General features: G+C 41.9%; 1 protein-coding gene across 9 annotated transcripts in view; it reads right to left on the reverse strand.

Moving 5' to 3' along the window:
* SNED1 (sushi, nidogen and EGF like domains 1) overlaps nucleotides 1-26,627 on the reverse strand; it is a 287,199-nt gene that overhangs the window by 171,826 nt on the left and 88,746 nt on the right. For 8 of the 9 annotated variants that reach the window (XM_077488457.1, XM_077488453.1, XM_077488455.1 and 5 more), the window contains exons 2-7: nucleotides 22,750-23,037; nucleotides 22,279-22,419; nucleotides 17,739-17,901; nucleotides 13,301-13,426; nucleotides 12,021-12,134; nucleotides 1,847-1,960 (exon numbers count right to left, since the gene is read on the reverse strand). In XM_077488457.1, the coding sequence (XP_077344583.1) occupies nucleotides 1,847-1,960; nucleotides 12,021-12,134; nucleotides 13,301-13,426; nucleotides 17,739-17,901; nucleotides 22,279-22,419; nucleotides 22,750-23,037 (946 nt within the window). Of the gene's footprint in view, nucleotides 1-1,846; nucleotides 1,961-12,020; nucleotides 12,135-13,300; nucleotides 13,427-17,738; nucleotides 17,902-22,278; nucleotides 22,420-22,749; nucleotides 23,038-26,627 lie in introns of those variants that run through there. The other variant, XM_077488459.1, reaches the window with a different exon arrangement.

Here is a 26,627-nt window from a genome sequence, read left to right on the forward strand (position 1 = left end):
TCTTCACAAAAAAATAAAATTTTATATCTTTATGTTTGAAGCCTGAAATGTGGCAAAAGGTTGAAAAGTTCAAGGGGGCCGAATACTTTCGCAAGGCACTGTATATGGGCAGAATAAGCGTAATAAAACATTTTTATTTTTTTACACCATACAGGTTCTCTCCCTATTCCTTAAACACTCTGATCTCAAGTATGAATGAATGAATGAATGAAATACTTATATAGCGCACAATGCGAACTGAATCGCCTCTAGGCAATAAACTGTTCAGAGAAGTCACCTGGGATGGCAGGAGAGCAACCATATGCCTACATACTCTACAACAACCTCCCAGCAATAGAAGTTTTAATCTTTATGATCTGGAACTGTATAACTCTCTAACTAGACACGTAAGAGATTGGATTAATGGAACCTTGATGTACACCGATACTCAACTTGACCAGAACATAACCCTTCATAATACGATCATTTTTTCTCCATATCCCTCAAGAACTCTTGTCCATTGAGGAGTCACTGGATCCTCTCTTATACCCCATGTGGATGGCATGGCATAAAATGTGCACACGCTGCATGCTAAACAGCTATGCATCACTTTTTCTCCCCCTGTGGAACAACTTGGACTTCCTACTCTTAATCAGTGGCACTGTAAAGGTCTATAAAATCTTTGGTTGATGTTGACAAGCAAAATAATGATTTGGATTTTCCACCATTTTTATGTATCTCCACATTGCTCCTATTTTGTGGGCCTAAGCTCCTCCTCTTGCTGCTCTTAATGTGGTCATTTAGATGTGGACTTGTACTATGCCTTTTGGACATGTGCCAAGATCAAATGTTTTTGCCATTCAGTAGTACGATACAAGACTATGCACTTGGTAAACTGCCTACCTCTAACACCTGAGTGGGCACTCTTTGGTGTAATCAATATTCCAGGTATCAAAATATCAAGAGACTGTAAACAGCTTCTTACTGTTATGTCCCTTGTGGCGCAGAAAGATATTCTTTTCCTCTACCTTTTAACTATTAGACTGACCGCCATCCATCAAAGTGCTTCTTACGATTCTCCCCTGGACCCAACACTACTAGTTTGTCACCAAGCTGTACTAACAAACTATACATTGTTATTATTCTCTTGTTTTTTTGGCCAAATGTTGCAGGCACTCTTATTGTCAATTGCATTCTTGCATTAAAAAAAAAATTAGGAAAGTCTGTCTCTAAAGATGAACAAATTGTCCCCAAAATTCCTTTTTGTGGGTTTATTTAGTTGTACTTCACTGTCATTACCAGTTTCTAACCACCACCAGCTCATGCCATACTTTTCACTGCTGTAGGTGGAACATAACAGGCAGATGACTAATGCCCCCTGCAACTCTATATTGCTTCCAGCTGTGAGAAGGGCAGCATATACAGAGTGATGGGCCAAGATGATGTTTGCTGACCATAGGGAGACCATCCTATAGCAAGAGCACACACAGAAAGATGTTAACACTGCTGATTTGCAAGGCAGTGGGAGAGCATTTAAACTGTACAACAGGGGGACCCATATCCAAAATCATGACTTGACTAGTAAAGTTGAGCAGATTGGTAGAGATTTATTACAAAAAAGTATGATATCTGGATAAACAGGTGCATGTCAAAACATATTTAAATGTTGTATTTGGGCTTACATACACTTTAAACTTTTGCATTCACATTAGCTTTCCAGGCTGGAAAAATATGTAAACCCATCTGGAATCTCACACAATAAATACCATTTACATTGATGCTTAATTCATATTTCATGTCTTTATTGCAGGATATTTCCAGAAGTATTACAGGATTTGCTTTTTTTTATGTTGCTTTGCTTTCATACCTGTCTCACAGCTTTGCCCGGTGTATCTGGGCTGACACTGGCACACCGCAAGTCCATAGTAGTCCTGGCAAACTCCTCCATTCCAGCAGGTCTTGTAAACACACGGCGATACCTCTAGGATAAATAGGACAAGAAAGGACTAAACTGCCATAAATCCTTTTTTTTTTTTATTTATTTAGTGATATGCAACATACAATGAAAATATAACTTCACAGAATAGGTGGTTCAAACAATGTAGCATATAAATGATCAACATCTAATTGCACCTTACTAAAGGTAAGGACTTTCAGGGTAATTACGAGGGAATAGAGCTGTAGGTGTGCAGGGTACCCAGATACCTAGGACGTGTAAGATTAGGGATCTGCGTAGACAGGTTGTATAATCACTCACATTTCAATAGGGGTAGACCCCGTTATTCTTAAAAAAATACAGTTATCAGTACGTGGGTGAAGAGTGATGCAGGGTATCCCACTGGGGTCAAAACATTCCAGTTTTTGAATTACATTGGAGAAAGTAAATAGAGGAGGAGGGCAAATAAAGGAAGAGAGAAAGAGAGAGAGGGGGAGAGAAAAAAGAAAATAAAAGAGGGGGGAAGGAAGAGGGGAGGGGTTTAGGGGGAAGGGAGGGGGCGAGGTCCCACCAAGGGGGTGAGGGGTGCCGCAACTCATCAAGCAGTCTGAGGGCTAGGTTTTACAGTTAAAGCTTTTGACAATCAATAAGGCCAGACTATGTATAGCAGAGGTATTCCTTTGAGAAGCGAAAAAGGTTCCAATAAAATCATCTGGTCTTATGTTCCTCAGATTTATCCCATATCGTGGCAGTCAAATCTTCCATCTGTTCAATATCATTAAACCTTGCGAACCATTGGGCCACTGTGGGGGCAGGTTGCTGCTTCCATTGGCTCGGTATGCAAGCTCTAGCAGCACTGAGAAGGTATTTAAGAAGAGATTTGTGGTAGCGCTTTCTTGACATGGGAGTTAGGTTTAGTAGCAGAGCAGCAGGGTTGTTGGTTAAGGAAATGTCTGTGAATTTGTGAATGAGTTGAAGGGCTGGTTTCCAGAAAGTTTGTAGTTTTGGGCATTTCCAGAAGATGTGGAGAATAGTGCCCGGGTGTTGCTCAAAGCACCAGCAACGTTCAGGTTGATTGGGAAATATTTTAGCCAAAATGGACTGCGGTACCAAAGTGTGGTTAATTTGTAGGAAATTTCCTGGTGTTTACTACAGAGTGATGTCTTTTGCGCAAAGAAAAGTATGCGTTCTTTTTGGGAACAGTAAATGTGGCTTGTAAGTCTCTTTCCCACTTAGCCGGGAAAGGAGGGTCTTTGGTAGCTTGTATGTCTAGCAGAGTTTTGTAAGACCTGGAGAGGGATCCACAGATTGGGCCGTCACTCAGACAGAGTTCTTCAAATGAGTGGAGTTGCAGAGAGAAGATCGCATGTTTGGGCAGGGAGCTGAGGAAGTGGGAGAGCTGCCCAGCTCTCCAGATGTCCAATGCGATAGGTATCTGTCCTGACACTAAGGTCTCAGTTGGAATCCAGCCTGCTGGCTGTAGAAAATGAGAGGCACGTAAAAAAGCCCTTTCGGGGCTTGCCTGGTAAAGGCAGAGTCCGATAAGCCTGGGGGGAATCTCAGATGTCCTACAATTGGGGTCATGGGAGATAGGAAACTAGTCAAGGAAGATAGATTAAAGAATCTCTTCATCTCAGAGTGTATGGCCAGTCAGCGAATGCGTAGTTAAGTGGGAAGTCATTTGCTTGCCTGCCCATGGCAAACTGGCCAACGGGGCCTGGGCCACCTCCAGCTCTAGCGTAATCCAGAGCTTCAAATCCCCATGACAGCACCAGTCAACCACTCATGTCATGTGTGTCGCTGTGTAGTATAGAGCAGGATCTGGGAAGCCAATGCCTCCCCTCAGTTTCGGCCTTAGTAAAAACGCTCTACCAATACATGGATGTTTGCCGCCCCAGGAAACTTGATAAATGCTGAACGTACAACATGGAAGAAAGTCTGGGGTAGTTTAACAGGTAGGGTTTGTAGCAAATACAGGATTCTTGGCATTGCATTCATCTTCAGTACACTGCAGCAACCACACCAAGACAGAGCAAGGGAGTCCCATTTCTTGAGGTCTGCAGTGAGCATTGATAGGAAGGGTCGAACATTCAGGGGGAAGATGTCCTTTAGGTGTGCAGGGATTCTGTTTCTTAAATATTGGATAAAGCAGGTGGCCCATTTAAATGGGAAAAGGGGGGCGTATACCTGACAGGGTTCGGTCCGTTAAAGCCCACGTACACACGGTCGGAGATTTTGCCAACCAAATCCGTCGGATTTTGTCCGAATCAGTCCGATGCATACCACACACAGTCGGATTATCTGACGACACGGTCTGATAAGACGCATTCCGACAGATTCTCCGACCGTGTGTACAGGGCTCAACATATTGGAAAATTGGGTCGGACGGAGATTCGGACGGAATCAGTCCGATGCATACCACACACAGTCGGATTATCTGACGACACGGTCCGATAAGACTCATCCCGACAGATTCTCCGAATCTGGGCAAAGAGATGTTCAGAGCTTCTGATTTTTGGAGGTTACCTTTAAAGTTGGAGAGAGTGCCATATCGCTTCAATTCTTGTAGCAGGGAAGGCAGAGAAGTTATAGGTTCAGCGATAAAAAATAAAAGATCGTCTGCATGCGCTGCTACTTCGTGTTGATAGTGGTCGGATTGAATACTGCTAATATTTGGGTTATCTTTTATATGGCGAAGAAGTGGCTCTAGAAAGAATGAACAGTAGAGGGGAAAGTGGACAACCCTGTTTGGTGCCATTGGAAATCGCAAACATGTCATAATCCAGCCCATTCACCTGAAGCCGTGGCTGTGGGGTTAGTGTATAAAGCTGAGATCCAGTCCAGGATAAACTTTGGCATTCCAACTGAATGGAGCGCTTTCTGGAGAAACAACTGGTCCACTCTGTCGAATGCCTTTTTGGCATCAGTGGATAAGAGTAGGAGGGGAATGCCGAATCATCTCGCTTTCTCTATGACATTCAATGTCCTGATAGTGTTGTCTCTCGCTTCTCGTGTCTGTATAAAGCCCAGCTGATCAGGCACAACCAAGCTTTGTAGTAGACCATTTAGCCTGAAGGCTAAGATTTTTGTGAAAAGTTTGATGCCACAGTTTAGAAGAGAAATGGGTCTATAACTAGAACACAGCAGCGGTTCCTTTCCTGGCATCCGTAACATGTCTGGAGGAATGTTATGCCCCGCCAGGATGGCATTAAAGGCCGTAGTAAACTGGGGAGCTAGTTGGGTCTGAAATGCTTTGTAGTAAAGAAGTGTAAAGCAGTCGTCCCAGGAGTCTTCCCCAGTTGTGTGTCCGCTATGGCAGCTGTAAATTCCTCCATTTTGAGAGGCTGGGATAGTTGTTCCCAGTCGTCATTTGTAAGAGAAGAAAGATGGCCTCCTGTAAGTATTCCTGTATATTTGAGAGGGAAGGGGCTGTTGGGCTAGTGGCGTGTGCCGAGTCTAAATTATGAAGCTTTGAATAAAAATCCCGAAAGGCATCTGCCAAATCATGCGCGGCATGGATCTTGGACCCTGAAGGGGTCAGAAGAGCGGGGATGTATGATTGGGTGCAATTTTCTCTCAATGTGTTAGCCAGCAAACGGCCACATTTATGGCCATACTCATAGAAGGAGCGACGATCTTTGAGTAGGACATGTTTGGCCTTGTATAAGGAGTGCTCCCTGATCGCCAGAGCAGCTCTGCTTCTATTATGCAGTCAGGTCGACCTTTATTTTGCTTCTCCAGGGTGTGGAGATTTGCCAAAAGGTCTGTCAACGTTTTGGCATGGCCATGCTTTATGAGGACCCCTATAATGCTGACCACACAGAGAGAGGGTTAGATACGGAGCCAGTATTATTGTCAAAATAGGAGTTCTCTATTGAAGTCTGCTGTTTCAGGATCTCTAAGCCCCTGTACACACGGTCGGAGATTTCGACAACCAAATCCGTCGGATTTTGTCTGTCGGATCTTGTCTGAAACTGTTGCATACACACGGTCGGACAAGGTTGTCGAAAAATCCGATCTTTCAGAACGTGATGACGTAATTTCGTTACGATGGGACTACATTCAGGCTAGTAGCCAATAATTTTGATGTAGGAATTTGATCTGAGCATGTGTTGCACTTGGTCCGATCAAAATTCTCTACACATGATCGGAGTATGTCCGATCGGACCAGTTTGTTGGGAAATATTTCCAACAAGTTGGAAAATTGGGTCCGACGGATATTCGGACGGAATCAGTCTGATGCATACCACACACAGTCGGATTATCCGACAACACGGTCCGATAGGACACATTCCGACGGATTCTCTGACCGTGTGTACAAGGGCTAAGAAGTGTTTAGTTCAAGCGTCAAATTGGTGTCTTGTGGGACGAGAGTGGGAGAGTAAGTTCCAGGACAACTGGACCGTGATCAGAAAGCGTTATCTGGCCAATCTTTGCTTTGGAGGCCAAGGTAATCGTGGAGTGTTTTAGTAGGAAAAAGTCTATCCTAGAGTAGGATCTGTGGGTGGGAGAGTAGAAGGCGTAATCCCATTCCTAGGGGTGGAAAATTCTCCAGATTTCAACCAGTTGGTGAGCATGCAGCAGGTCTTTCAGGTTTCGTTTTGCACTTTGGGGTATGGTGGATGAGTGTACAGAGGAATACTTTGGGTGATCAAAAGTAAGGTTAAAGTCCCCCCCAAGACAAGAGTACCTTCACAGAAAGTTTCTAGTGTTGTTAAAAATGCTTCCAGTACCTGGGATTGATTTGTATTAGGAAGGTAGAAGTTCGTAAGTGTAAAGGTGTGAGAATTGATTTTGCCCTTTAGGAGCAGGAACCTGCCCTCATGATCTCGGTGTTCATCTAGAAACTGGCAGTGTAGAGATTTGGATAAGAGTCCCCTTAGATTTAGAAGATGAAGATTGACTATGGTAGGCCATTGGGAAATGCTTGTTAGTAAGTCACCCACCCCACATTGGTGACTAGGTCCCAGTTGAGGAGGTCCTCAGTGGTAATTCAGAGTTTCTCTCAAGTAGGGCCCTCTGTACATGGCTGGGGTCCGAGTGGTCACTAAGCCCTCTGAGGAGGATAGGAAGACACCTAAAGGTAGAAGTATCATTAAAAGCAACAGGCATAACAAAGTAACGGGTGAGTTGAGGTAGTATGGAATCTAGGATCTGACATTTACCTCAGATGACCTCTCAAAGCTCAACAGGCCCTAAAGAAAAAGGGTTCTTGTAAGTATAACAAACAAACAAATACCCCCCCCCCCCCCCCGGCAGTAGTGTATGATAGGTCCACGAGCTCCATCTGCATTTGTTTAGTGAGCCCGTCCATATCACTATAACCTGAAAAAGAGAAAGACAACAACAACCCCCCCCCCCTTAAAAAGGCAGTGCAATATCTATGCAAGAAGGCCTTATCACCATTTGGGGTATACCGGGAAGTTGAAGTCGGTAGTCCAGTTCACTCTAAGTTGCATAGGTACGCAGGTGGACCCTGGGCAAAACCGCAGAGGAGGTTATTGAGCTTTCTTTGATAAATACAGGGCAAGGTAATGCATGTAGAGAGGAGTGCTCACACACCACATAGGAAGAGTCAGTCAATTACCATTGTCGTCAGTCTGCATCAAGGGACAGGTTCTTGAGGAGCTTGAGATAGGCCTCTTTGAGAGCGGCAGTTTTTCCGGTTTCTTTGAGGTCTGCCATCGGTAGGCCGAAGCTGTGGGTTTGACGGCATGGCTACGAGGAGCCAGTTGGGAACAGTGATTGGGTTTATCTCAGCGAATGTGAACAGATGCGAGAGCTCCGAGGGGTGGCGTAGTGGGAAGGTGTCAGTACCCTTACGAAAAATAAAATGGAACAGGTGTCCCCATTTGTTAGTGAGACCTTTCTCTCCAATGCCATCTAGAAGTGGTTTAAGTACCCGCCACATCATCAGGGTTCTCCTGGAAATATCTGGGAGTAGGTGAATAGCCGCACCATCGAATTCCAAGACCCCCGCCTGCCAGGCTCACCTCAGAATTTCCTCCTTAAGGTTAAAGGAGTGTAGGCAACAGAGCATATCTCTGGGTCTGTCAGGCATGTTAGAATGTGGGCCGAGTGTTCTGTGAACCCGGTCTATAGTTATTATGACCGTGTCATGCAGGCTGTCCAGGTAACGGTTAATGATGGAGGTTACCATCAGACGGAGCTCCAATTGTGGGATGGGTTTAGGGACTCCCCTTAGGCATATGTTCTATATGCAACTGTGGTTCTCCAGGTTATTTAGGAGCAGCTATTAATTAGTCATTAAGTTCCGTGTGAGAAGATTGTACAGCTTGTATAGACTGGGACCTGTTCCTGTTCCACTGCTGCAATACGGGAGTCCAGTGCTGAGACTTCCTGCTTAGGAGACTGTATCTCTCCCCTCATGGCTGACTTCATCTTTATTCTGGCAGCTAGTGATTCTAAATCATCTCTGGTGGGGAGCTGTTGTAATAGTGTCCATAGTTTATGTGCAGGATCAGTGCTAAATGCAAGCTCCAATTGCTGAGATGGTGCAGTGGTGTTACTCACTGTGTCTTGTAGCTGTGGTTTATTTCCCTGCCCGTCTACAGTCCATGTTAGGTTGAGACTGTGCTCGGTGTGGGAGGATGAGGCAAATGGAGAGGCATGTCTTGGGCTAAATAGATCCTCATCCATGTCAGTCGAGACTGCCAGATATCTTGGGAGGCAAGGAGATAGGAGAGTAGGGCGGCATGGTAAGTCCTCTCCTGGCCGCTGTGAGCAGTCAGGTGCAGATACATCTCCCTGAGTATCCTCCACCGTGTGGCTAGCCAGCACCATCTTGAAGACCGCCCAAGTGGAAGTGGACAGTTTGTGTTGCTTTCGGTAACAATCCATGCCATGGATGGTGTGCTGGGATCGGTGGTCCAGTCTGCTGTCTGGGGTGCTGGTGGGTACCAGCAATGTGTGGTAAGTTAACATTTGTATGCTGCAAGGGAGCCGCTGGCCAGGAGCTCTCAGAACAAACGTCCTCATGCCGCCATGCCGAGACCAGGCCCCTGCCATAAATCCTTTTAATATCAGAGACACATGGAAAGCATTGATACATGAAGGCCTTCACATTATCCTCCGTTATCACACTCTCTGCTACACTCACATATTACTGCTCACCTTATAGCATATGGAGCTATTAGCTGAGGATCATAAAGGCAAATTGGTCAGGCAAGAATGAGCTTTCATAAATCCATGCTGATTGCTACTAATGATATTATTTCTATCAGCAAATATTTTGATATGGTCCCTTATCAGCTCCTTCAATAGCTTTCATACTATTGCTGTTATGTTAACTGATCTGTAATTGCCAGGTATATATCTCAGCTCTTTTCTGTACCACTTTAGATTTTTGGCAATCGGCTGGTACCATTCCAGTCAGTAAGCTGTCCTTAAATATTAGGAATAATGGCTAAGTTCTTTGAGGACTCTTGGGTGCAAGCCACCTGATCCTGGTGATTTATTCACATTAAGTTTTTCAAGTCTTTTTTGAAGCTTTTGTTAGCCACAAGATTGCATTCCATGCTGTGTTATTAACAATACAGTGTTGTTTATTATACCGCTTCTTTTCCTTTGTTAGAACAAAGGCGAAGAATGTATTTAATACAGTTGCTTTCTCTTAATTAACCAATTTCCCTTAATTATCCTTTATGGGGCCAATGTTCGCTGACCTCATCTTTTTAAGTGAGTAAAAAAAGAAATCCCTCAAAATGTTAATATTAATATATTAAAAAAATCTCTCCTCTGCTATGTATCTCTTGTGGTCTATCTTAGCTGCCCCAATTGTGCTTTTACATTTATTATCGCATTCTTTTTAGTGTTGGAATGTCGACGGTGACCCCTCTGCCTTATATTTTTTAAAGGACATTTTTTCTTTTATTAACCATTTGTCGATCGTATAGCATAGATACAGAGGCTAGGCTCAGCTATGCCAGATCACATACTAGGTACATGATCTGACACTCCTGGGTAGGCGACCCAGCCGTGCTGTGGTTAAACACAGCAGATGTCGATCAGCAGGTACCAGCCAATGGATTACTGCCAGCACTTGCCGATCGTCATGAATTTACACAGGACAGAGCCCTGCCTATGTAAACAAGGCAGAGCCCTGTCCGGTCACCGGGGTAGTAAAAAGCACCTTCCACAGCACACCAAAACACTGGCCAGCCAGTGTCATTAGTACAGTGACAGTGCATATTTTTAGCATTGATCACTGTATAGGTGTCACTGGTTCCCAAAATGTGTTAAAAGGGCCAGTTAATGTCCGAATGTACACTGCAATATCACAGTCGCACTATAAGTCGCTAACCGCCGCCATTACTAATAAAAAAAAATTAAAAAAATTTTTTTTTTTAAAAATAAATAAATAAAAATTCTAGTATAGGTATGTCTGTAGACACTATAACCTTTGCCCAAATCAATCAATAGCACTTGATGGAATTTTTTTTTACCAAAAAGAGAGAATGATCTCCTTTTACAGTTAGAAATGGAGGTGAGAAAGGGCAATGTTATCATGGGAAACTTCAATTATCCAGATATTTTCTGGCTCGCCATTTCTTAAATACCTTGCAGGACAATTTCATATGTCAATTGGTGGAAGCCCCAACTATAAATAATGCTCTGCTAGACTTACTAAATACACACATCACATACAGCGAGGGAAAAAAAGAGTGCTCCTATTCTCAGCTTGTTACCTGTATAGAAGACTTCTGGGATCCAGAAATTTTGCTGATTAATAGGGGATCAAACACTTATTTTACTCATTAAAATGCAAATCAATTTATGACTTTTCTGAAATGCGTTTTTCTTTATATTTTTGTTGTTATTCTGTCTCCCACTGTTAAAATAAACCTATCATTAAAATTATAGACTGATCATTACTTTGCCAGTGGGCAAACGTACAAAATCAGCAAGGGATAAAATACTTTTTTCCCCTCGCTGTATGTGATGTGTGTAATTAGTAAGTCTAGCAGAGCATTATTTATAGTTGGGGCTTCCACCAATTGACATAAGAAATTGTCCTGCAAGGTATTTAAGAAATGGCGAGCCATAGATGACTGAACAATTCCATCTGCCTAGAAAATATCTGGATAATTGAAGTTGCCCATGATAACTTTGCCCTTTCTCACCTCCATTTCTAACTGTAAAAGGAGATCAGTCTCTCCATCCTTCATGTTAGGGGGCCTGTAGCTATTTCCTTTTTGTTTCTTCTCTTTGAAGAAAAGGGAAGCGTAAAAAATTCCACCTCCTCCCTTGATTTGTGTTTTCCTCTCTCATGTTTACGAGAGCACAGTTTGTTAGCACTTTCACCTAGCAGCAATAGGGTCGTTGGTTCAAATCCTGACCACGACACCATCTGCCTGGAGTTTGCATGTTCTCCCTGTGCCTGCATGGGTTTCCTTCGGGTACTCCGGTTTCCTCCCACACTCCAAAGACATGCTGGTAGGTTAATTAGACCATGTCTAAAAAAATTGGCCTTAATATGTACATGTCAATGTTGTATGTGTTTGTAAGTGTGTCAGGACCTTACAGGGTAAAGGACCACGCAAAAAGCCACAAATGGATTCTAGTGGCAAGAAAGCGCCCTGAGGCGATTCAGTTCACATAGGTAGCGCTATACAAGTCACTCACTCGCTAGCAAATTATTCTTGGCATGCAGGCACACTTCTCCCCCTCTTCTACCTTCCCTGCCCCTCAGATACATTGAGTACCCCTGGACAGTTGCAAGCCAGTCATGTGAGCTATCAAACCAGGTCTCTAATACTCCCACAAAATCAAAATCTTCCTCATGTATCTGAAGTTCCACTTCTTCCATTATATTAACCAAACTTCTAGAATTTATGAAAGTGCCTTTACATTTTGTACAAACACATGTCATTTCTCCTTGTATGTTCTGAGGCTTCAATAGGATTTTGCCAACCTACCAATGTTGCCCCCAGTAGCACCCTTTGACCTTTGTTTACTGTCAGCTAAAGCTTCCTCTGATGCCTCTCCTTCCAACCTTTTGGCCAGCTTCTCTCCCTATCAAAAACAAACATTCCAACAAAAAAAAAAATTCACACAATTTATTGACAAAACTTCCTGCAATTACCTGTATCACACATGGGTCCAGTGAAATCTGAGGGACATAGACAGGTGAAGGAACCAGGTATATCAACACACGAGCCTCCATTCTGACAGGGCTGAGAAAAGCATCTCCCCATATCTATAATATATAAAAGAGATATGTGTTTCTAAAGATGCCCAGGCTGGAAGCAGGGAGTCTGGGTGTTAGTATTTATGGACAGCTACAAGATCCAGTGAGCTACGCAGCTTTAAGGCCCCTTTCACACTGACGTCCCGTTCAGGCCCGCCTGTCAGTTTTTCAGGCGGACCTGAACGGGTGCTCCATAGAGCTCTATGGAGCGTCGGATGTCAGCGGTGACCGCTGACATCCGACCCGCTCCGATCCGAAAAAGTGTAACGGAGGAAAAAGCTATTTTTCCATCCGTCTGCGGATCGGATCGGGTGACGACGGGCACTGTGGTCCGTCGTCATCCGATCTCCCATAGGGGAGAGCGGCGCTGTGACAGGTCTGTCCCTGCGCAGTGTGCAGAGACGGACCTGTCATCTCCCTGCTCAGCGGGGATCGACGGAGTGATCCCCGCTGAGCAAACGGATATCCACGGGGCGGATCAGAACTGATCCGCCCCGTGTGAAAGGACCCTTAATCATGACAAAAAAATAATTGGAATTCTTATCTGTTCTATGGCCAGGTTCACATCTATCCATGTCTGCTTGTGTCTGTTTTTTTGTATACATTGTCCTTATTCCTAGGCCTCATTTTTACCATTGCAGAGCACAGTTGTGAACAGCCTTATTGGAATCAATGTATTTTTTAATCACGCATTTTGTGTGTTCAAATATGCACATAAAAACACAAAGGTGTGAACCTTGGTGGTCACTATTTTTTGGGGGGGGGGGTGGCATAACCAACACTAATCCCACCCCTGCAGGAGACAAAGGTAGCAGCCACCACTGGAACCAGGCCTTAGGCTGGATTCACACCTATGCATTTTTTGTGCTTTTTGCATATTGCAGATTTGCACTACAGAACGTGTTCCATAGGAAACCATGTTAAATGGACTGCGGTGCAAATCTGCAAAATGCAAAAAGCACTAAAAATGCATAGGTGTGAATCCAGCCTATGTCTACAATCATTTAGCACAATAGTTGCACAACAAGAGTCAGCAGTAGCTCATGATGATCATGTTCCCAATGGGCACTGTTTTCTTTAAGTTATTACACAGTATCAATTATTTATTTTTTATATTGGCGTGTACTAAAAACATCATAAATAAATAATATATAATCAACAAAATAAAAGCTTACCAATTTGACAGTGCTTTCCAGTGAAGCCACTTAGACAAGAGCATGTGTAGGAAGGGTTGCCGGTGACACAGTCATCTATACAGCGACCTCCATTTTGACAGGGTCGAAGGGTCCAACAAACAGAGGCTGTAAAACATTGTTTTCAGTTTCTTTTTTTTTTCCAACAAAAAAGTTTATCAAAAGAAGACTGGTATGCAGCCATTTTCAGTGTCACAGAAGTCTGTCCATGACTAGGTCCACCGGGGAAAGCCCTGGTGTATCCAGCCATGGAGCCCATAAACTCTCAAATTTCGCGTGCTTCCCCTATGCTGGTAGATAGTTTTCTTCATATGTAACAGTTCCCCGATATTATGAATCCATTCCCTTACTGTTAGGGGATTCTCTGACTTCCAATGCACCATAATCAGTTTCCTGGCTTGGAAAAGTACTCTATAACGGCCTCCCTGATGTACATTTCCCATTTATATTCTTCCAGTACTCCCAGTAGGCAAGCTCTTGGTTCCAAAGGTAAAGTTACTTTAAATCAGAGGTTCCCCCCCTCCGGCGTCACATTTGACACCTTTTAGGGGGGAAGGGGGTGCAGATACCTGTCTAAAACAGGTATTTGCACTCACTTCCGAGGCATAGACTCCCACTGGAGTCTATGCCTCTTCCTGTCCCGCCGCACTGTCTGCTGGGACACATACAGGTCCCAGAGACAGCGCGGACCATTCTCATTGCTCTGAGCAACTCATGCATGTGCAGTAGGGATTCCCTCACTGAGAATGGTGCCAGCAGCAGCCGAGATCCGATCAATTGCTCGGCTTCGGCTGCCGACATCGCTGGACTCCAGGACAAATAAGTGTCCATTCATTAAAAGTCAGCAGCTGCAATATTTGTAGCTGCTGGCTTTTAATATATTTTTTTTAGGTGGACTACCTCTTTAAATACCGAATTGACAGTATTCAACACTCCTACCCAGTAAGTATGCAGCTGGGGCAGCGCCATAAGAGGTGAATAAGGTCACCATGGTCACGTTTACACCTAGTGCAAGTGGCCTCCTCCTGCAAATTCATCAGCTGTAGTCTATGCGGTGTGTAATATACCCTTAGTATGATATACAATTGAGTAAGTCATTGAGCTACATTCAGTGAACAGATGCCTACCTCCTGGAATATCGCTTCACATTGCTCCCCATCCATCTGGCCTACATCTCTCTACAACCTCTCCCTCACCTCCAGGGGATGCTGCCCCATAAAAGATTGTAAAAGTATGGCATAACATTGAGAAATAAATCCCTTCGAGGATGCAGCATCTCTGATGAGGCTAAACACTGGGGTTGGTGAGAGATGCCACTCCAATGATTTACTCTGTGCCTTATCCTCATGCTGGAGCTGTAATAGAAATGCACTGAAGTTGGAAGTCTGTATTCTGTCTGCAATGCTACGAGAGGCCGAAGTACTCCGTTATGAAATATTTGCTTGATGTGTTTAATCCTGTAGGATTTCCACCTGGCTCCTGCCTGCTGCTTGGCCAGCTCAGTGTATGTATCATTAAGCCAAATGGGGCTATACTCAGTGTATAGGTATTTAAAGGATGTTGTAATGGGTATTGGGCAGGGATAGGCCACTGATTGTGTGGCATCCCAATCCACCAATTGTAAGGCAAATTTTGACCAATTGATATGTAAGCCAGAAAAAGTACCAAATTTCGTTATAGTTGTCATGGCCTCCTGCAGAGAAGTGTCAGTATCCCCTAGCATGAGTAAGGTATCATCATATAACGTCACTTTTTCTTGCAGGGTGCCATAACAAAATCCTGTAATGCATGGGTTAGCCTTGATCTCTATGGCCAAAGGCTCAATAGCCAGTGCGAAGAGAAGAGGGGACAGCGGTCAACCTTACCTTATCCCCCTTCTCAACACAAAATCATGTGACAAACAGTCAAAGGCTTCAAATAGCAGCCCCCGGCCGACTGTACAGTAGATGCACCCATAATTTGTAAATGGGGCCGAACCCAAATTGCGCCAGCACAGCCCACAGATAATTCCAGTCTATGCTATTGAATGCTTTTGTGGCAACTAGCAAATGTTTTTCACAAAATGCACATGCCTATCTTGAGCTTATCTATAAATTAAAATGTGATAGACAAAGTGCAGGAACCAAGAGCAACCCAGCAAAAATCAGGTTTCTTGTTTTGACTGTTATATCCTGATGCATTTCAAAATCTGACTTGGATGCTGCACTCTGCACCAAATCTATACCCTTCATATTGCTGTTTTTAAAGATAAGCACACTTTTGTTGAAAGATACCGCCACCCCTGCCATTCTAAGCTCATTTATAGTATAGATTACATTGTCCAGATGCAGACCTACCCCTATTTGACAGATGCTTGCCCTAAGCCATTACTTTGTTCACATTTTTCTAGTGCTCCTCTATTCCTGTTGGTTAGGCCAGAACAGTAATCTATGACAGATGCCCAGGAGATGGGAGTCCTCAATAGGACTCATTTCTACAAATATTCACATAGTGTTAAGCTAAATCAATGTGTAAAAAATGTAGACTGAAAAACTTTTGAAGGCTGCAGCTGCATTCCTCTCTTAAAGATGCTAGATTCCTGGCTATCATGCTAAATCAATGGCTTCAATAATCACTGACCCTTCACCCAATCTATCTTGATCTGCATGTTTCCTTGGGATCAGTGATCCAGAAAGTACTGAAGAAAGAGGACAAATATGACAGCCAAGCATTTTCAGAAGGCAGTCAGCATATGCAGCCTCCATTTTTCATTTAATTTAATTTAATTTCATTTAATTTCCCTAAAAATAAAATGCAGCACTAAAAAATATTATTATTATTATTATTATTATTATTAGAGTATTTACCCACTAGCTTAGAATCGTTTGGAGAAGATGCACATATTTTATTTCAAAAAGTGTTTTAGGATGTTATATCTAGTGGACCTTTTTCCAAAATGTTGTCAGTTGGAGAAAAATAGCACTCTCCTACATATATTTGTTTTTCATTGAATCCAATGTCAAATATTTGGAGACTAAAGCTTGGTTCCTTGGCATATGCTGAGGTCAATATTTGCTTACTGGTGGATTCCAGAACTCCCAACAATGAAACACAACATTCAGCTTAAAATGAGTAGTAATGTGTTACCCAGATGTGCAGGCGTGTTAAGGATTAGCATTGTTTAATTAGACAAATATGTCTGTGACAATATACTTGCCCTTCTGTCCATTTTAATTTGGTAGCAATATATATCAGTATTTTATTGGTGTTTTTGATTAATGTTTTTGTTTATCCTGTATAATGAGACAAAAAGCTTAGTAAATAAGGAACAAGAGGAAAATAAATGAAAATGCTTTGCTCTGCCCTCATAATTGTTCGATCGTGGTTTACATATTGCTATGTGCTTGCTTAACGTTAAAAAATATCTCTAATTTCTTTGAAAACAGAATAACTCTGTCCACTTATTTTTTGGATGTGTGATAAATATGAGAGCTAAAAATACCTTCTGTTTTTAGAGAGCTTCACTAGATTTCTTACTAATTAATGAGGGGGGGGGGGGGGTTGATTTTCATAAACTGCACTGATGATGACAAACTGTTCTGTAACAGCTGATTGCAATTTAGAATAAATGGTTCCATGATTTTAGGCTGCATCTATATTTTATGAAGGAATGATGGGGATTTGTGATGGAAGTCAGACCTGCAAATAAAGTTTTTTTTAAAGTGGTTGTTAAGCCACTCTAACCTGTATGCGCCATCAGCACTGCCTCCTATTGTAGTTTCCCCCTCTGTGTGTGATTTATAAAAATAAATGCTGCAAATACCTAATTTCAATGCCAAGATTACAATCCTATGACTGGCCGACTTTCTCCTCCCCTCTGACAGATGCAGTGGGAGGGCCCAAGATTCCCCCGCTGACATCAGTCGGGAGGAGAGAGACGACTGGTCATGTGATCGCGATCTTGACTCTGAAATTAGGTATTTACAGCATTTATTTTTATAAACCACACACAGAGGGGGACACTACAATAGGAGGCAGTGCATATGGTGTATACAGGTTAGTTTTCTGCAAGCAGCAGGAGGGAGGGGGGGGGCACTGTCACAAGCTGACAGACAGGGAGGGGAAGGGGAGGTGGGCACAGGAGCAGAGAGGAGACACAGAGCAGGGCTGCAGATTACAGAGGAGCGTAAACTGACCACATTATCACGGCTCAGCAGCCATGATACATCGTGGTCAGTTTACAGAAGGGAGGGCAGAAACTGGTAGGATCAGCCAGGTTTTTTAGGTGTTACAAGGGGCCAAATGACATAGCACAAGCACTGTGTCATATAACATACTTTAAAGGAGCAGGATCCATTTATTTCTTTTTTTGGGTTAACAAACGCTTTAAGAAGGATCTACTGGCTTGCTCGCTAATTAATTTAAAGTCATGTGTACGTACTTGCATTGCTGCATCCTCCAACCTGAACGTTGTTGTTGTCAATCCGGAATACCCAGCATCCAGGAATTCCTACGTTAGTTGTGTTTGCAATTCCTGCAATGTCATCTGTACGAGAGCCAGGGATATTAAAATACCTCCAGCCATCTCCTGCATTGAAACCTGCCTAGGGGACAAAAAAGAAATCATGACAGGGCATAACAAATAGAAGTTGCAAACTGAAAGAAGACCCCATTAAACCCTTGGTGCAATGTGCGCCAAAATGTGCAGCCCACTGGGTCTCTCTATGCAGCCTGCCAAGTGTTGGCCACTTTGCAGAGTGGAAGCATCCCACACACGCTACTGAACTGAACCCAGTATTGTCAATCAAGTACTGTGATCTGCGCCCAACAGTAAAAGTATAGTCCCCATCCAACATCATTAGGTTGGGAGAGGTGAACGATCTGGTTAGTAAATGCAGAGGTGGGTTAAGAGGTGGGGGGTTAAAAGCATTGCTTACTGACCACCAATAAAAGGGAGGGGGGTTAACAGCACTGCCACAGACCACCAATGAATATGGGAATTTAACAGCACTGCTACTGATCACCAATGAAGTGAGGGAGGGGATGTGAACGGCACTGCCACTGACCATTAAATGCAGGAGGTGTTAACAGCATTGTCACTGACCAATGAAGAGCTCTTTAAATAGCACTGCTGCTGACCACCAATGCGGGGGTTAGTACTGTGTTTATGACACCAATGCTTTTTTTTTTTTTTTTGCAGCCACTGATACCAATGCAGGGGGTTATTGTTGTGGCCACTGGCACCATAACTAAGATCATTACTGCAGTCACTGGCACCAGTGCTGGAAGTTATTATTGCAGCCACTGGCACCAGTGCTGGAAGTTATTATTGCAGCCACTGACACCAATGTTGGGGGTTATTATTGCAGTGACTGACACCAATGCTGGGGGTTATTATTGCAGTCACTGTCATCTATTCAGGGGGTTAATATTGTGTTTAATAACACAGGTTCTGGGGTTTAATATTGTGGCCAATTACATGAATAATGGGACTTACTCTTACTTTACTCTTACTCTTACTTTACTCTTACTTTTCCTGACACCATCACTGGGGCTCATTTTACTCCCATTTCCTCTTCTGTGTACATAAAAAGTACAGCAGAACTGAAATATTCAGACACCGAGCCCAGTCATTTGAGTTGGCTGCCTAACTCAATGCAACATCAACGCATGAAAGCAAGTTACTATGGTGCAGCCCTCTGGAAGTGTCATGGGCCACACTTGAAGTCTTATATAATTAAGTTGGCTGTGACTGTACTAAATAGTATTTGCAAAGTCTGAATTACAGCGATGTAAGAAAACTCTTATTATTTAAAAATAAAAGCATGTCACTTCCTGCATTCCCAGAAAGTGAAGAGGGTTAGCACATTAAGGCCTCATGCAGACTGGACATTAAAAAAAGCCAGTAACATTAGCTGTAGAAAGGTTGTAGCTGTAGAGTGAGTTTTTCAATGTTTTTGCACTAGCGTTTTTCAGCATTTTTAAGCGGTTTTCAGGTTTTTCCATGGTTAGAGCTGTTTTACAGCTGAAAAACTCCTCTCAAAACCCACTTGTTCATGCAGTTTTTTTCCAGCCAGGAAACACCCCTGCCAAAAACTGCTCATAACAGCTTATGTGTGCATGAATACACAGGATAACATGCTGGGGAGTTTATTGGCTGCAGAAAAAAACATCTGAAACCAAAAACAGTCAAAAGTTGTAAAAACGTCCTGTGTGCATGAGGTTTAATGCTGCGTACACACGATCGGACATTCCGACAACAAAATCCATGGGATTTTTTCCAACAGATGTTGGCTACAATTAGTCTTGCATACACATGGTCACACAATGTTGTCAGAATTTCCAAATGTCAAGAACGTGGTGATGTACGACGAGCCGAGAAAATTGAAGTTCAATAGTAGGTGCGGCTCTTCTGCTTGATTCCGAGCATGCATAGAACTTTGTGCTTCGGAATTGTGTACACACGATCGGAATTTCTGACAACCAGATCTCAAATTCCGATGGAAACTGTCCGATGGAGCCTACACGCGGTCAGAATTTCCGACAACAAGCTCCAATCGCACATTTGCCGTTGGAAAGTCAGACCGTGTGTAAGCGACATAACAGCATTGAGGACACAAAACAAACACATATACGGCACATTCTGCATACACAATATGCACAAAGTGCACATAGTTTACACATAACAGAACATACACGACACAAAACACATGGCTTAAACACAATGCAAAGATTTTGAAAAGCCTGGAGAATACACAGCACAAAACATCTACACTACAACATACATAGCACAGAATGTACACAATACACAGCACAGAATACAAACAGCACAAAGACTGCAGAAAATGTTACTTCCAGTAAACAATGTGAAGTTATTTAAATTCTCACATGATCAACATACAGATACAAGTGAACATAGGATGTTTGCTGACGTGGCATCTTACAGCATTGTTGCAAATTGCTTGCATTGCTTCAGTTTCTATTAAAGACACCTCATAAAAACACTGCAATATTAAGCTGTTGCGTTTTAGGGGCTCTTCTAAAAGTCTTCAGTAGCAGGTCATCATAAAATCCTTGCAAAGAAGGCAGCTGTTAGAGCAGATTAAAACAGAACTTAAGACAAGTTGAAAAAAAATGGATAATAGGTAGTTTTATGACAGAAGGGATTCCCTATGTCCCTTCTGCTATAACACTTCTTTTCCTTCCTGCTATCAATGTTGCATTGCATGTGCAATTTAGTGCACCATGCCAGCATATGCTAAATGTAAGGTGACAGGGCCGAGTAAGCCCAGTGTACTCTTATGATCAGCCTTAGCTTTAAAATGAGTTTTGGATTAGGGCAAATTACTTCTGATGTGAAAATGATTCTATATACTACAGGACTCAATGCCATCTACATATCAACAATGACAATTTGCTCATGTCAAATTGACCTCGGCTGAAACGTAATGTGGCAAAAATGCAATTCCAATGCTGCCATACCACTTTTTAAGAAGAAAACAAAAGTGCCATCTCAACATAAAAAATTAGCCTCTACTTTTCTGCTTTATCTAAGCTATGTTGTTAATAACCATCATGAAGTGTAATGTGTAAGTAGTTACATAGAGTATTTAAAGGTATTTGGTCTTGGACTGCATATTGCTTTTTTCATCATATAAAGGAAAGCAGGTTAGCTGTTAAGTGGTTCATAGTTTCCAGGGAAAAACAATATTGTTTTTGTAGACACACTACGGAAAACCTATAATCCACACATTAACTAATGATTTTAGTACAACTCTGGGAAGGAAATGACTTTCATTAAAAATAATGGGATTAATGAGGAAAAAATGCAGACATGCTGTATCCTTAAAAACCATGTTGGCTTATCCATTGTGTACAGTCAAAAGAGTTTATAAGAATGTTACCTATTACATGATGGTACAAGCTTGAGTGCAAATGAACTGTTTAAAACATTTTTAATTGTAACTGACTGGCTGGCAGATTAAACTAAAAATACTTCAGAGAATATTTTACATAACAGAATATGACTGGAAGACAACTGCTCTTTGTCCCTAAAGCTGGCCATACACTATTAAAAAAATCTAGGAATATCCTTCATCCATGCTAAAATGTGTGGATGGACTAATCTCCAGCTGCAGTGATTTTATTCTGACAGCCAGCACCCCCAGCTGTCAGAATACTGACGCATGCTAAATATATAACTGGATGCAGCCGCTGTTCATCCGACAATTTTTCCATCCAGGGAAAGGGAGGGTGGTCACAGGGCCACCCAAGCAGAAAATCTCAGTCAGTTCATCGGGACCCGGGCAAAATCTGCATATTATAGGGACAGCTTTAGTCTGGCTTCCTAAAGTATAAAAACGGAAGAAACAGATAGTCTCTTAGCCTATAGAAACCAATCACATCCCAGCTGTTCTAAATCCCTGTATTTTCAAACCTGCACCAGGAAAACAGAATGACTTTGGCTGGCCATACATTATAAGATCTTCTTGTATAATTTTACTTTGGATTTCCCAAAACCATATAATATGAGGTCAAACCTAAACACTTTCAATTTGTATGCAATCAGAGAGGCACTTGCACTGCAGAGTTAAAGGTAGAACCTAAAGGAAATTGAACAAGAAAATGGTAAAATGTATGGCCAGCTTTACTGTTAAACATATGGAATTTACTCCCAGATGGCTGGGAAGAAACTGCTGTAAGATGTTCAATTCTGAAAATTATTAAAATTAAAAAAAAAAACGTTTCCTACAACTAAATAAAGTATCCCCCTTCTGTGAACACTAAGCAGATGCAAATAGCAATTGGGGTAGAGGCCAGCCTACCATAGAAAGGGTTTAAAATCCCAGAGGGGCACAGAGGTTTGTTTTGTCTGCCCCCTTAGCAACAAGTGGGAAAACAAAACATCTATTGGACTACACAAAGTTACAATAGTACCCTGTGTAATTTCAGAGGTTACAAATGCAAAAAGTATGCAATACCTGGGCAGCAATACCCCCTCTTCCAGAACTGTCACCACCACTGCTGGCATGTCGCCCTGTTGTCCATTCTATTGTCTCATAGTTGAAGATAGTAAAAGAACGAAGCCCATCTGTAATTAGTACAATCTGGAACGTGTTCACCTGTCAGAGCAGCATAGTAGACAGAAATTAGGAACAAATACATTCAAATACACATGTATAAAAAAAAAAAAAAACAACAGAGAGGTGAGTGTACTGAACAAAGAAAAAGTTATATTTTTTTCATATTTAATGAAGCTGAATTTATTTTCTCACATAATATGGAAAAAAAGGAGTATGGCTTCAGATGCTAGGGAATTACTATCTTCAATTTAAACAAAACCAGACAAATGTGGCTTATTACTATAAACCATACTCCAATATTTAGCAATGTGTGTGTGTGTGTGTGGGGGGGGGGGGGGGGGGGGCAGGAATAGCACTGTATATACTCACAGGTGAACTGGCATCTCCACCATAGAAAGTAACCCTGTACCAAGTGGCAATGAAGACCCATGTGGCACTGAATTCAGACAGCTCAGGAAAGTAAGAGTTGACATCTCTGCTGGCACGGTTCAAAATTCTGAGATCCTCTGTCTCTCTGTAAAAAACATCTCCTCCTCTGCGATTGTCCACATCAGCCCAAAAGGCAGCTACCACACGGCGGTCACCGGAGATTGGAAATGCCACAGGAGTAAATTGGGACACTTCTCGCAGGAAAGAGACAACTCCATTATTGTTTACCTGCAACACAAAACAACAATTTTATCATTAAAAATAATAAATTATCTGTCATTCAATATAAAAGCAATACCGGGGTTGCCACCACTGACCTTATGGAAATGCTTGTTGTCTGGCTGTTATGCTGACTCACTGGCTCCGGTATTTTTTAGAGTCACTGACCTGAACAAATATGCAGATCAGGGTAGAAGGCAGTCCTTAGCTGCATATTTGGCGTTAAAGTACTGAAGCAAGTGGGTCAACAAAGCCAACATTTTCAGGAGAGGCAAGCACTTTTAGGCTACAAACCACTCTTGTGACAATTTTTTTTTTTTTTAGGTATATTTGTCTTTAAACAGATGGAATGGAAAATGTATTCTACAGTTATAGATTTAGAAGCAGAACAGCACACTAATGTTTTTCATTTGCTGGAATAATGTGTTGAGAGCCACTTAAACAGCAATCAGGTGGCACTTCAGAAACAATCTTGTATTTCTCTGACAGTCATTGCCAAAAATACAAACACAATTAACAGTTGTGGTGAAAGAAATGAATAGTGAAAACATAAAGATTTGTTTTCAAACATTGAAGCAAATGTGAGCTTTTATTTATTTATTTTTTAATCTATTTTTTTTTTTTTTTTAACACGTTTTTTTCATTAAATGGAAAAAGGGCACCAAAGAGGTGCTGGGCCTTTGATATGAGTTTAAACAAAGTAGTTAGATGGCAAAAAAACATTTGAAGAGCCCACTGGCTCAGGTTAGACTTCTCACAACAGACAAGGCTACCCTTCAGTGGGTACTCCAAAAGGTTACCAGAAGAAGATGTGCATGTATGGATGGAGCACCAGACCAAAAGATAAGAGTCCACATTCATTTATTGATATTGTGTTAAAAGACAGCCAACATATTTCGGGGGTCAAAGGGACACCCCTTCAGCGGAGCTTCACTTAAAAATGATTACCTGGAGTGTACTCAAAGTAAGGCTTTCCTATTTGAATCTGTGCAGGGAAGCTGCTTTCTGGATTAGGATTCTTGGCCTGCAGTATCTCCATCAGCAGTCAGTTGTTGTTGTTTTTGGGGGGGGGGGGGGGTGACTGCCTGATGCAGATACTGCAGGCCAGGAATCCTAATCCAGCAATCAGCTTCCCTGCATAGATTCAAACAGGAAAGCTCTACTTTTAGTCCACTCAAGGTTCTCATGTTTAACTAAAGCCCTGATGAAGGGCCCCCCTTTGACCTCCCCAAACATGTCGACTGTCTTTTAACACAATATTAGCCTAGAGGCGATTCAGTTCGCATTGTGCGCTATACAAGTATTTCATTCATTCATTCATTCACAATATTAATAAATTAATATAGACTCTTATCTTTTGGTCTGGTGCTCCCTCCATATATGCATGCTTTTTTCACAATACTGTGATGCGATTTTGCAGGAATTTTAGATTGTGTATTGCGACATTGATGCAACTTGGCTGCAAATGTTTGCATATTCTATGGGGCAAAGTCACACTGTGAATCACATCAAAGTAGCAAAGGAACCTCGTCCAAAATCACACCATGCTGAGTCGTATTGATGAGAACGGGCACCATTGAACATGATTTCATGCAATTCTGTGCAACTCAAGTCACATCAGAATTCGCACTAGTGTGAACAAGCACTTACAATTGTTGCTGTCACAAGGGGGCTGACAAGACTTCACAATCTCCCAAAAGTAATCAGGGGGCTCTACATGGTTCTAGACTTCCCAACTCTACTAAAAATAATTAAAAGAAAGCATTTTGCATTTGTTGCTGTGTTGCTTCTTTTAAACCATTGTCACTTAAAAGAATTCCACATAGTGGGTAAACATAGCAGGAGTTTTAACCCTTCCCCATATTACCTAAAATTAAAAATAAAAAAAAATTCTGGTTGGACATACACTTTAACTATGCATTCTCCAGCAGATCCCTGCTAGCCAATTATGGATTCATGAAGATAGAGATCTAGAGATGTTTTTCTTTGACATAACCTCATAGCTTGGAGTTTCCTTGTGTCTACATATGGCTTAAAAAGCAAACAAGAAAAAGCTGAACTGGCAGTGCCCTGGATGTTCCCACTGCAACTCTAAAAGGACAGGAAGAGAAAGGGAAATGTAAAAGGGTATATTTGCATACTGCCTAGATGAGCCTGGATATTATTAAAGAAGCCAATGGATTTATAGTAAAGTTGTCTTTAAAGTGGATACAAACCCTCACATATACCCAGTGAAGTGAACAGCCTCAGATGGTACACAAAGATGAAACAAATCTCCCTACATAATTTTTACATGTATATCTGATGTCTTCAGCTTTATATACTGTGTAGAATGTGCACCTCCTGTTAGAATTTTCACCTCCTCATTCAGCAGTAGCAGTGTAATGTTGGATTGTCCTGGGAGACAGCTGATTGGAGGAAAAGCACAACCCCCCCCCCCCCTCCAGATAGGCAGAGGCTTTCCGAGCTGTGCTGTGAGTAGAGCAGCTTTCTGCTAATCTATTTATAGCACCCACCCTGACACAAAATTCAAGCTGCTTTTATCTCATGTTTCGGAGAACTTGTCAAAAGTTATCATGTTGATAACAGAAGAACTGAGCAGGAGAAAGTCACGGGACTTAATGCTTTGAAGAGAGATGGGAAAACACTGCAGATATACGTGCCCAGCTCAAATTTCATGAATCGGGTTTACATCCACTTTAAAGCAGTTATATACTTTTAACAGTAATGTAAAAAATGGGCAAGCTACCCTTAAATGTGTAAGTCTTGGTAGTTATAAAAAAAAAAAAAAAGAAATCAAGCCTGCTATGCAGTTTAGAGGTTTTTGTGTGTGCAAATATAACATATTGGAAATGGAATGACGCAACTCTGAAAATCTACCCAACAGTATGCTACATTAATTATAAAGTGGGTACTCCTGCGCTAAACGGAAATAAATGACAATATACTAAAAGAAGATAGAAAAGGTGCTGCGTACACCGTATGGACCAAACTCGTGTCCAGATGTGTAAGTAAACAAAATTATGAAGTATGGTGTTGCGCTCCTTATATAAAATTCTATGTAATCTTATTCGTGAGATTAACAACTGGTGATATTAACTAGAGAAACATATATTACAGGCATAAGGTGCAAATCTATAAATATCGTATGCCAAAAGGGAATTACATAAATACTTAAATGCATTAAAAAAGAACATAAATATTCACCATTAGAGTATTCACCATTAAGATATCGAAAGTGCAAAAAATCTTAAAATTATATATGGAATATAAATATGTGCAAAATTGCAAAAAATAAATCAGCGGGTGAGTGATCTGTGATAATTGTGCAAAATACATAAATAGTTCATACAGTACTTATTAAAGTGGAGGGCCACCCTGAAAACCAAAAAATTTTAAAAATTACAAAAAAAATCTAAAAAAAATAAAATGAGAAAATATTTTTTTTTTTACTTACCAGAAATGCCTGTTGCTAGGCACTTTATCCTAATCTTCCTCTTCCTCCTCCGCGGAGATCTTCCGTCTTCTGTCTTCGTCGCGGCGTCTTCTGGGTAATGGGTCGCGCTGTGTTCTGGGAACTGTGTGTTCCAGAACACAGC

This window comes from Lithobates pipiens, unplaced genomic scaffold (assembly GCF_037356315.1).
Source record: "Lithobates pipiens isolate NorthernLeopardFrog02 unplaced genomic scaffold, aLitPip1_a1.2 Scaffold_18, whole genome shotgun sequence".
Classification (NCBI taxonomy): Eukaryota; Metazoa; Chordata; class Amphibia; order Anura; family Ranidae; genus Lithobates; species Lithobates pipiens.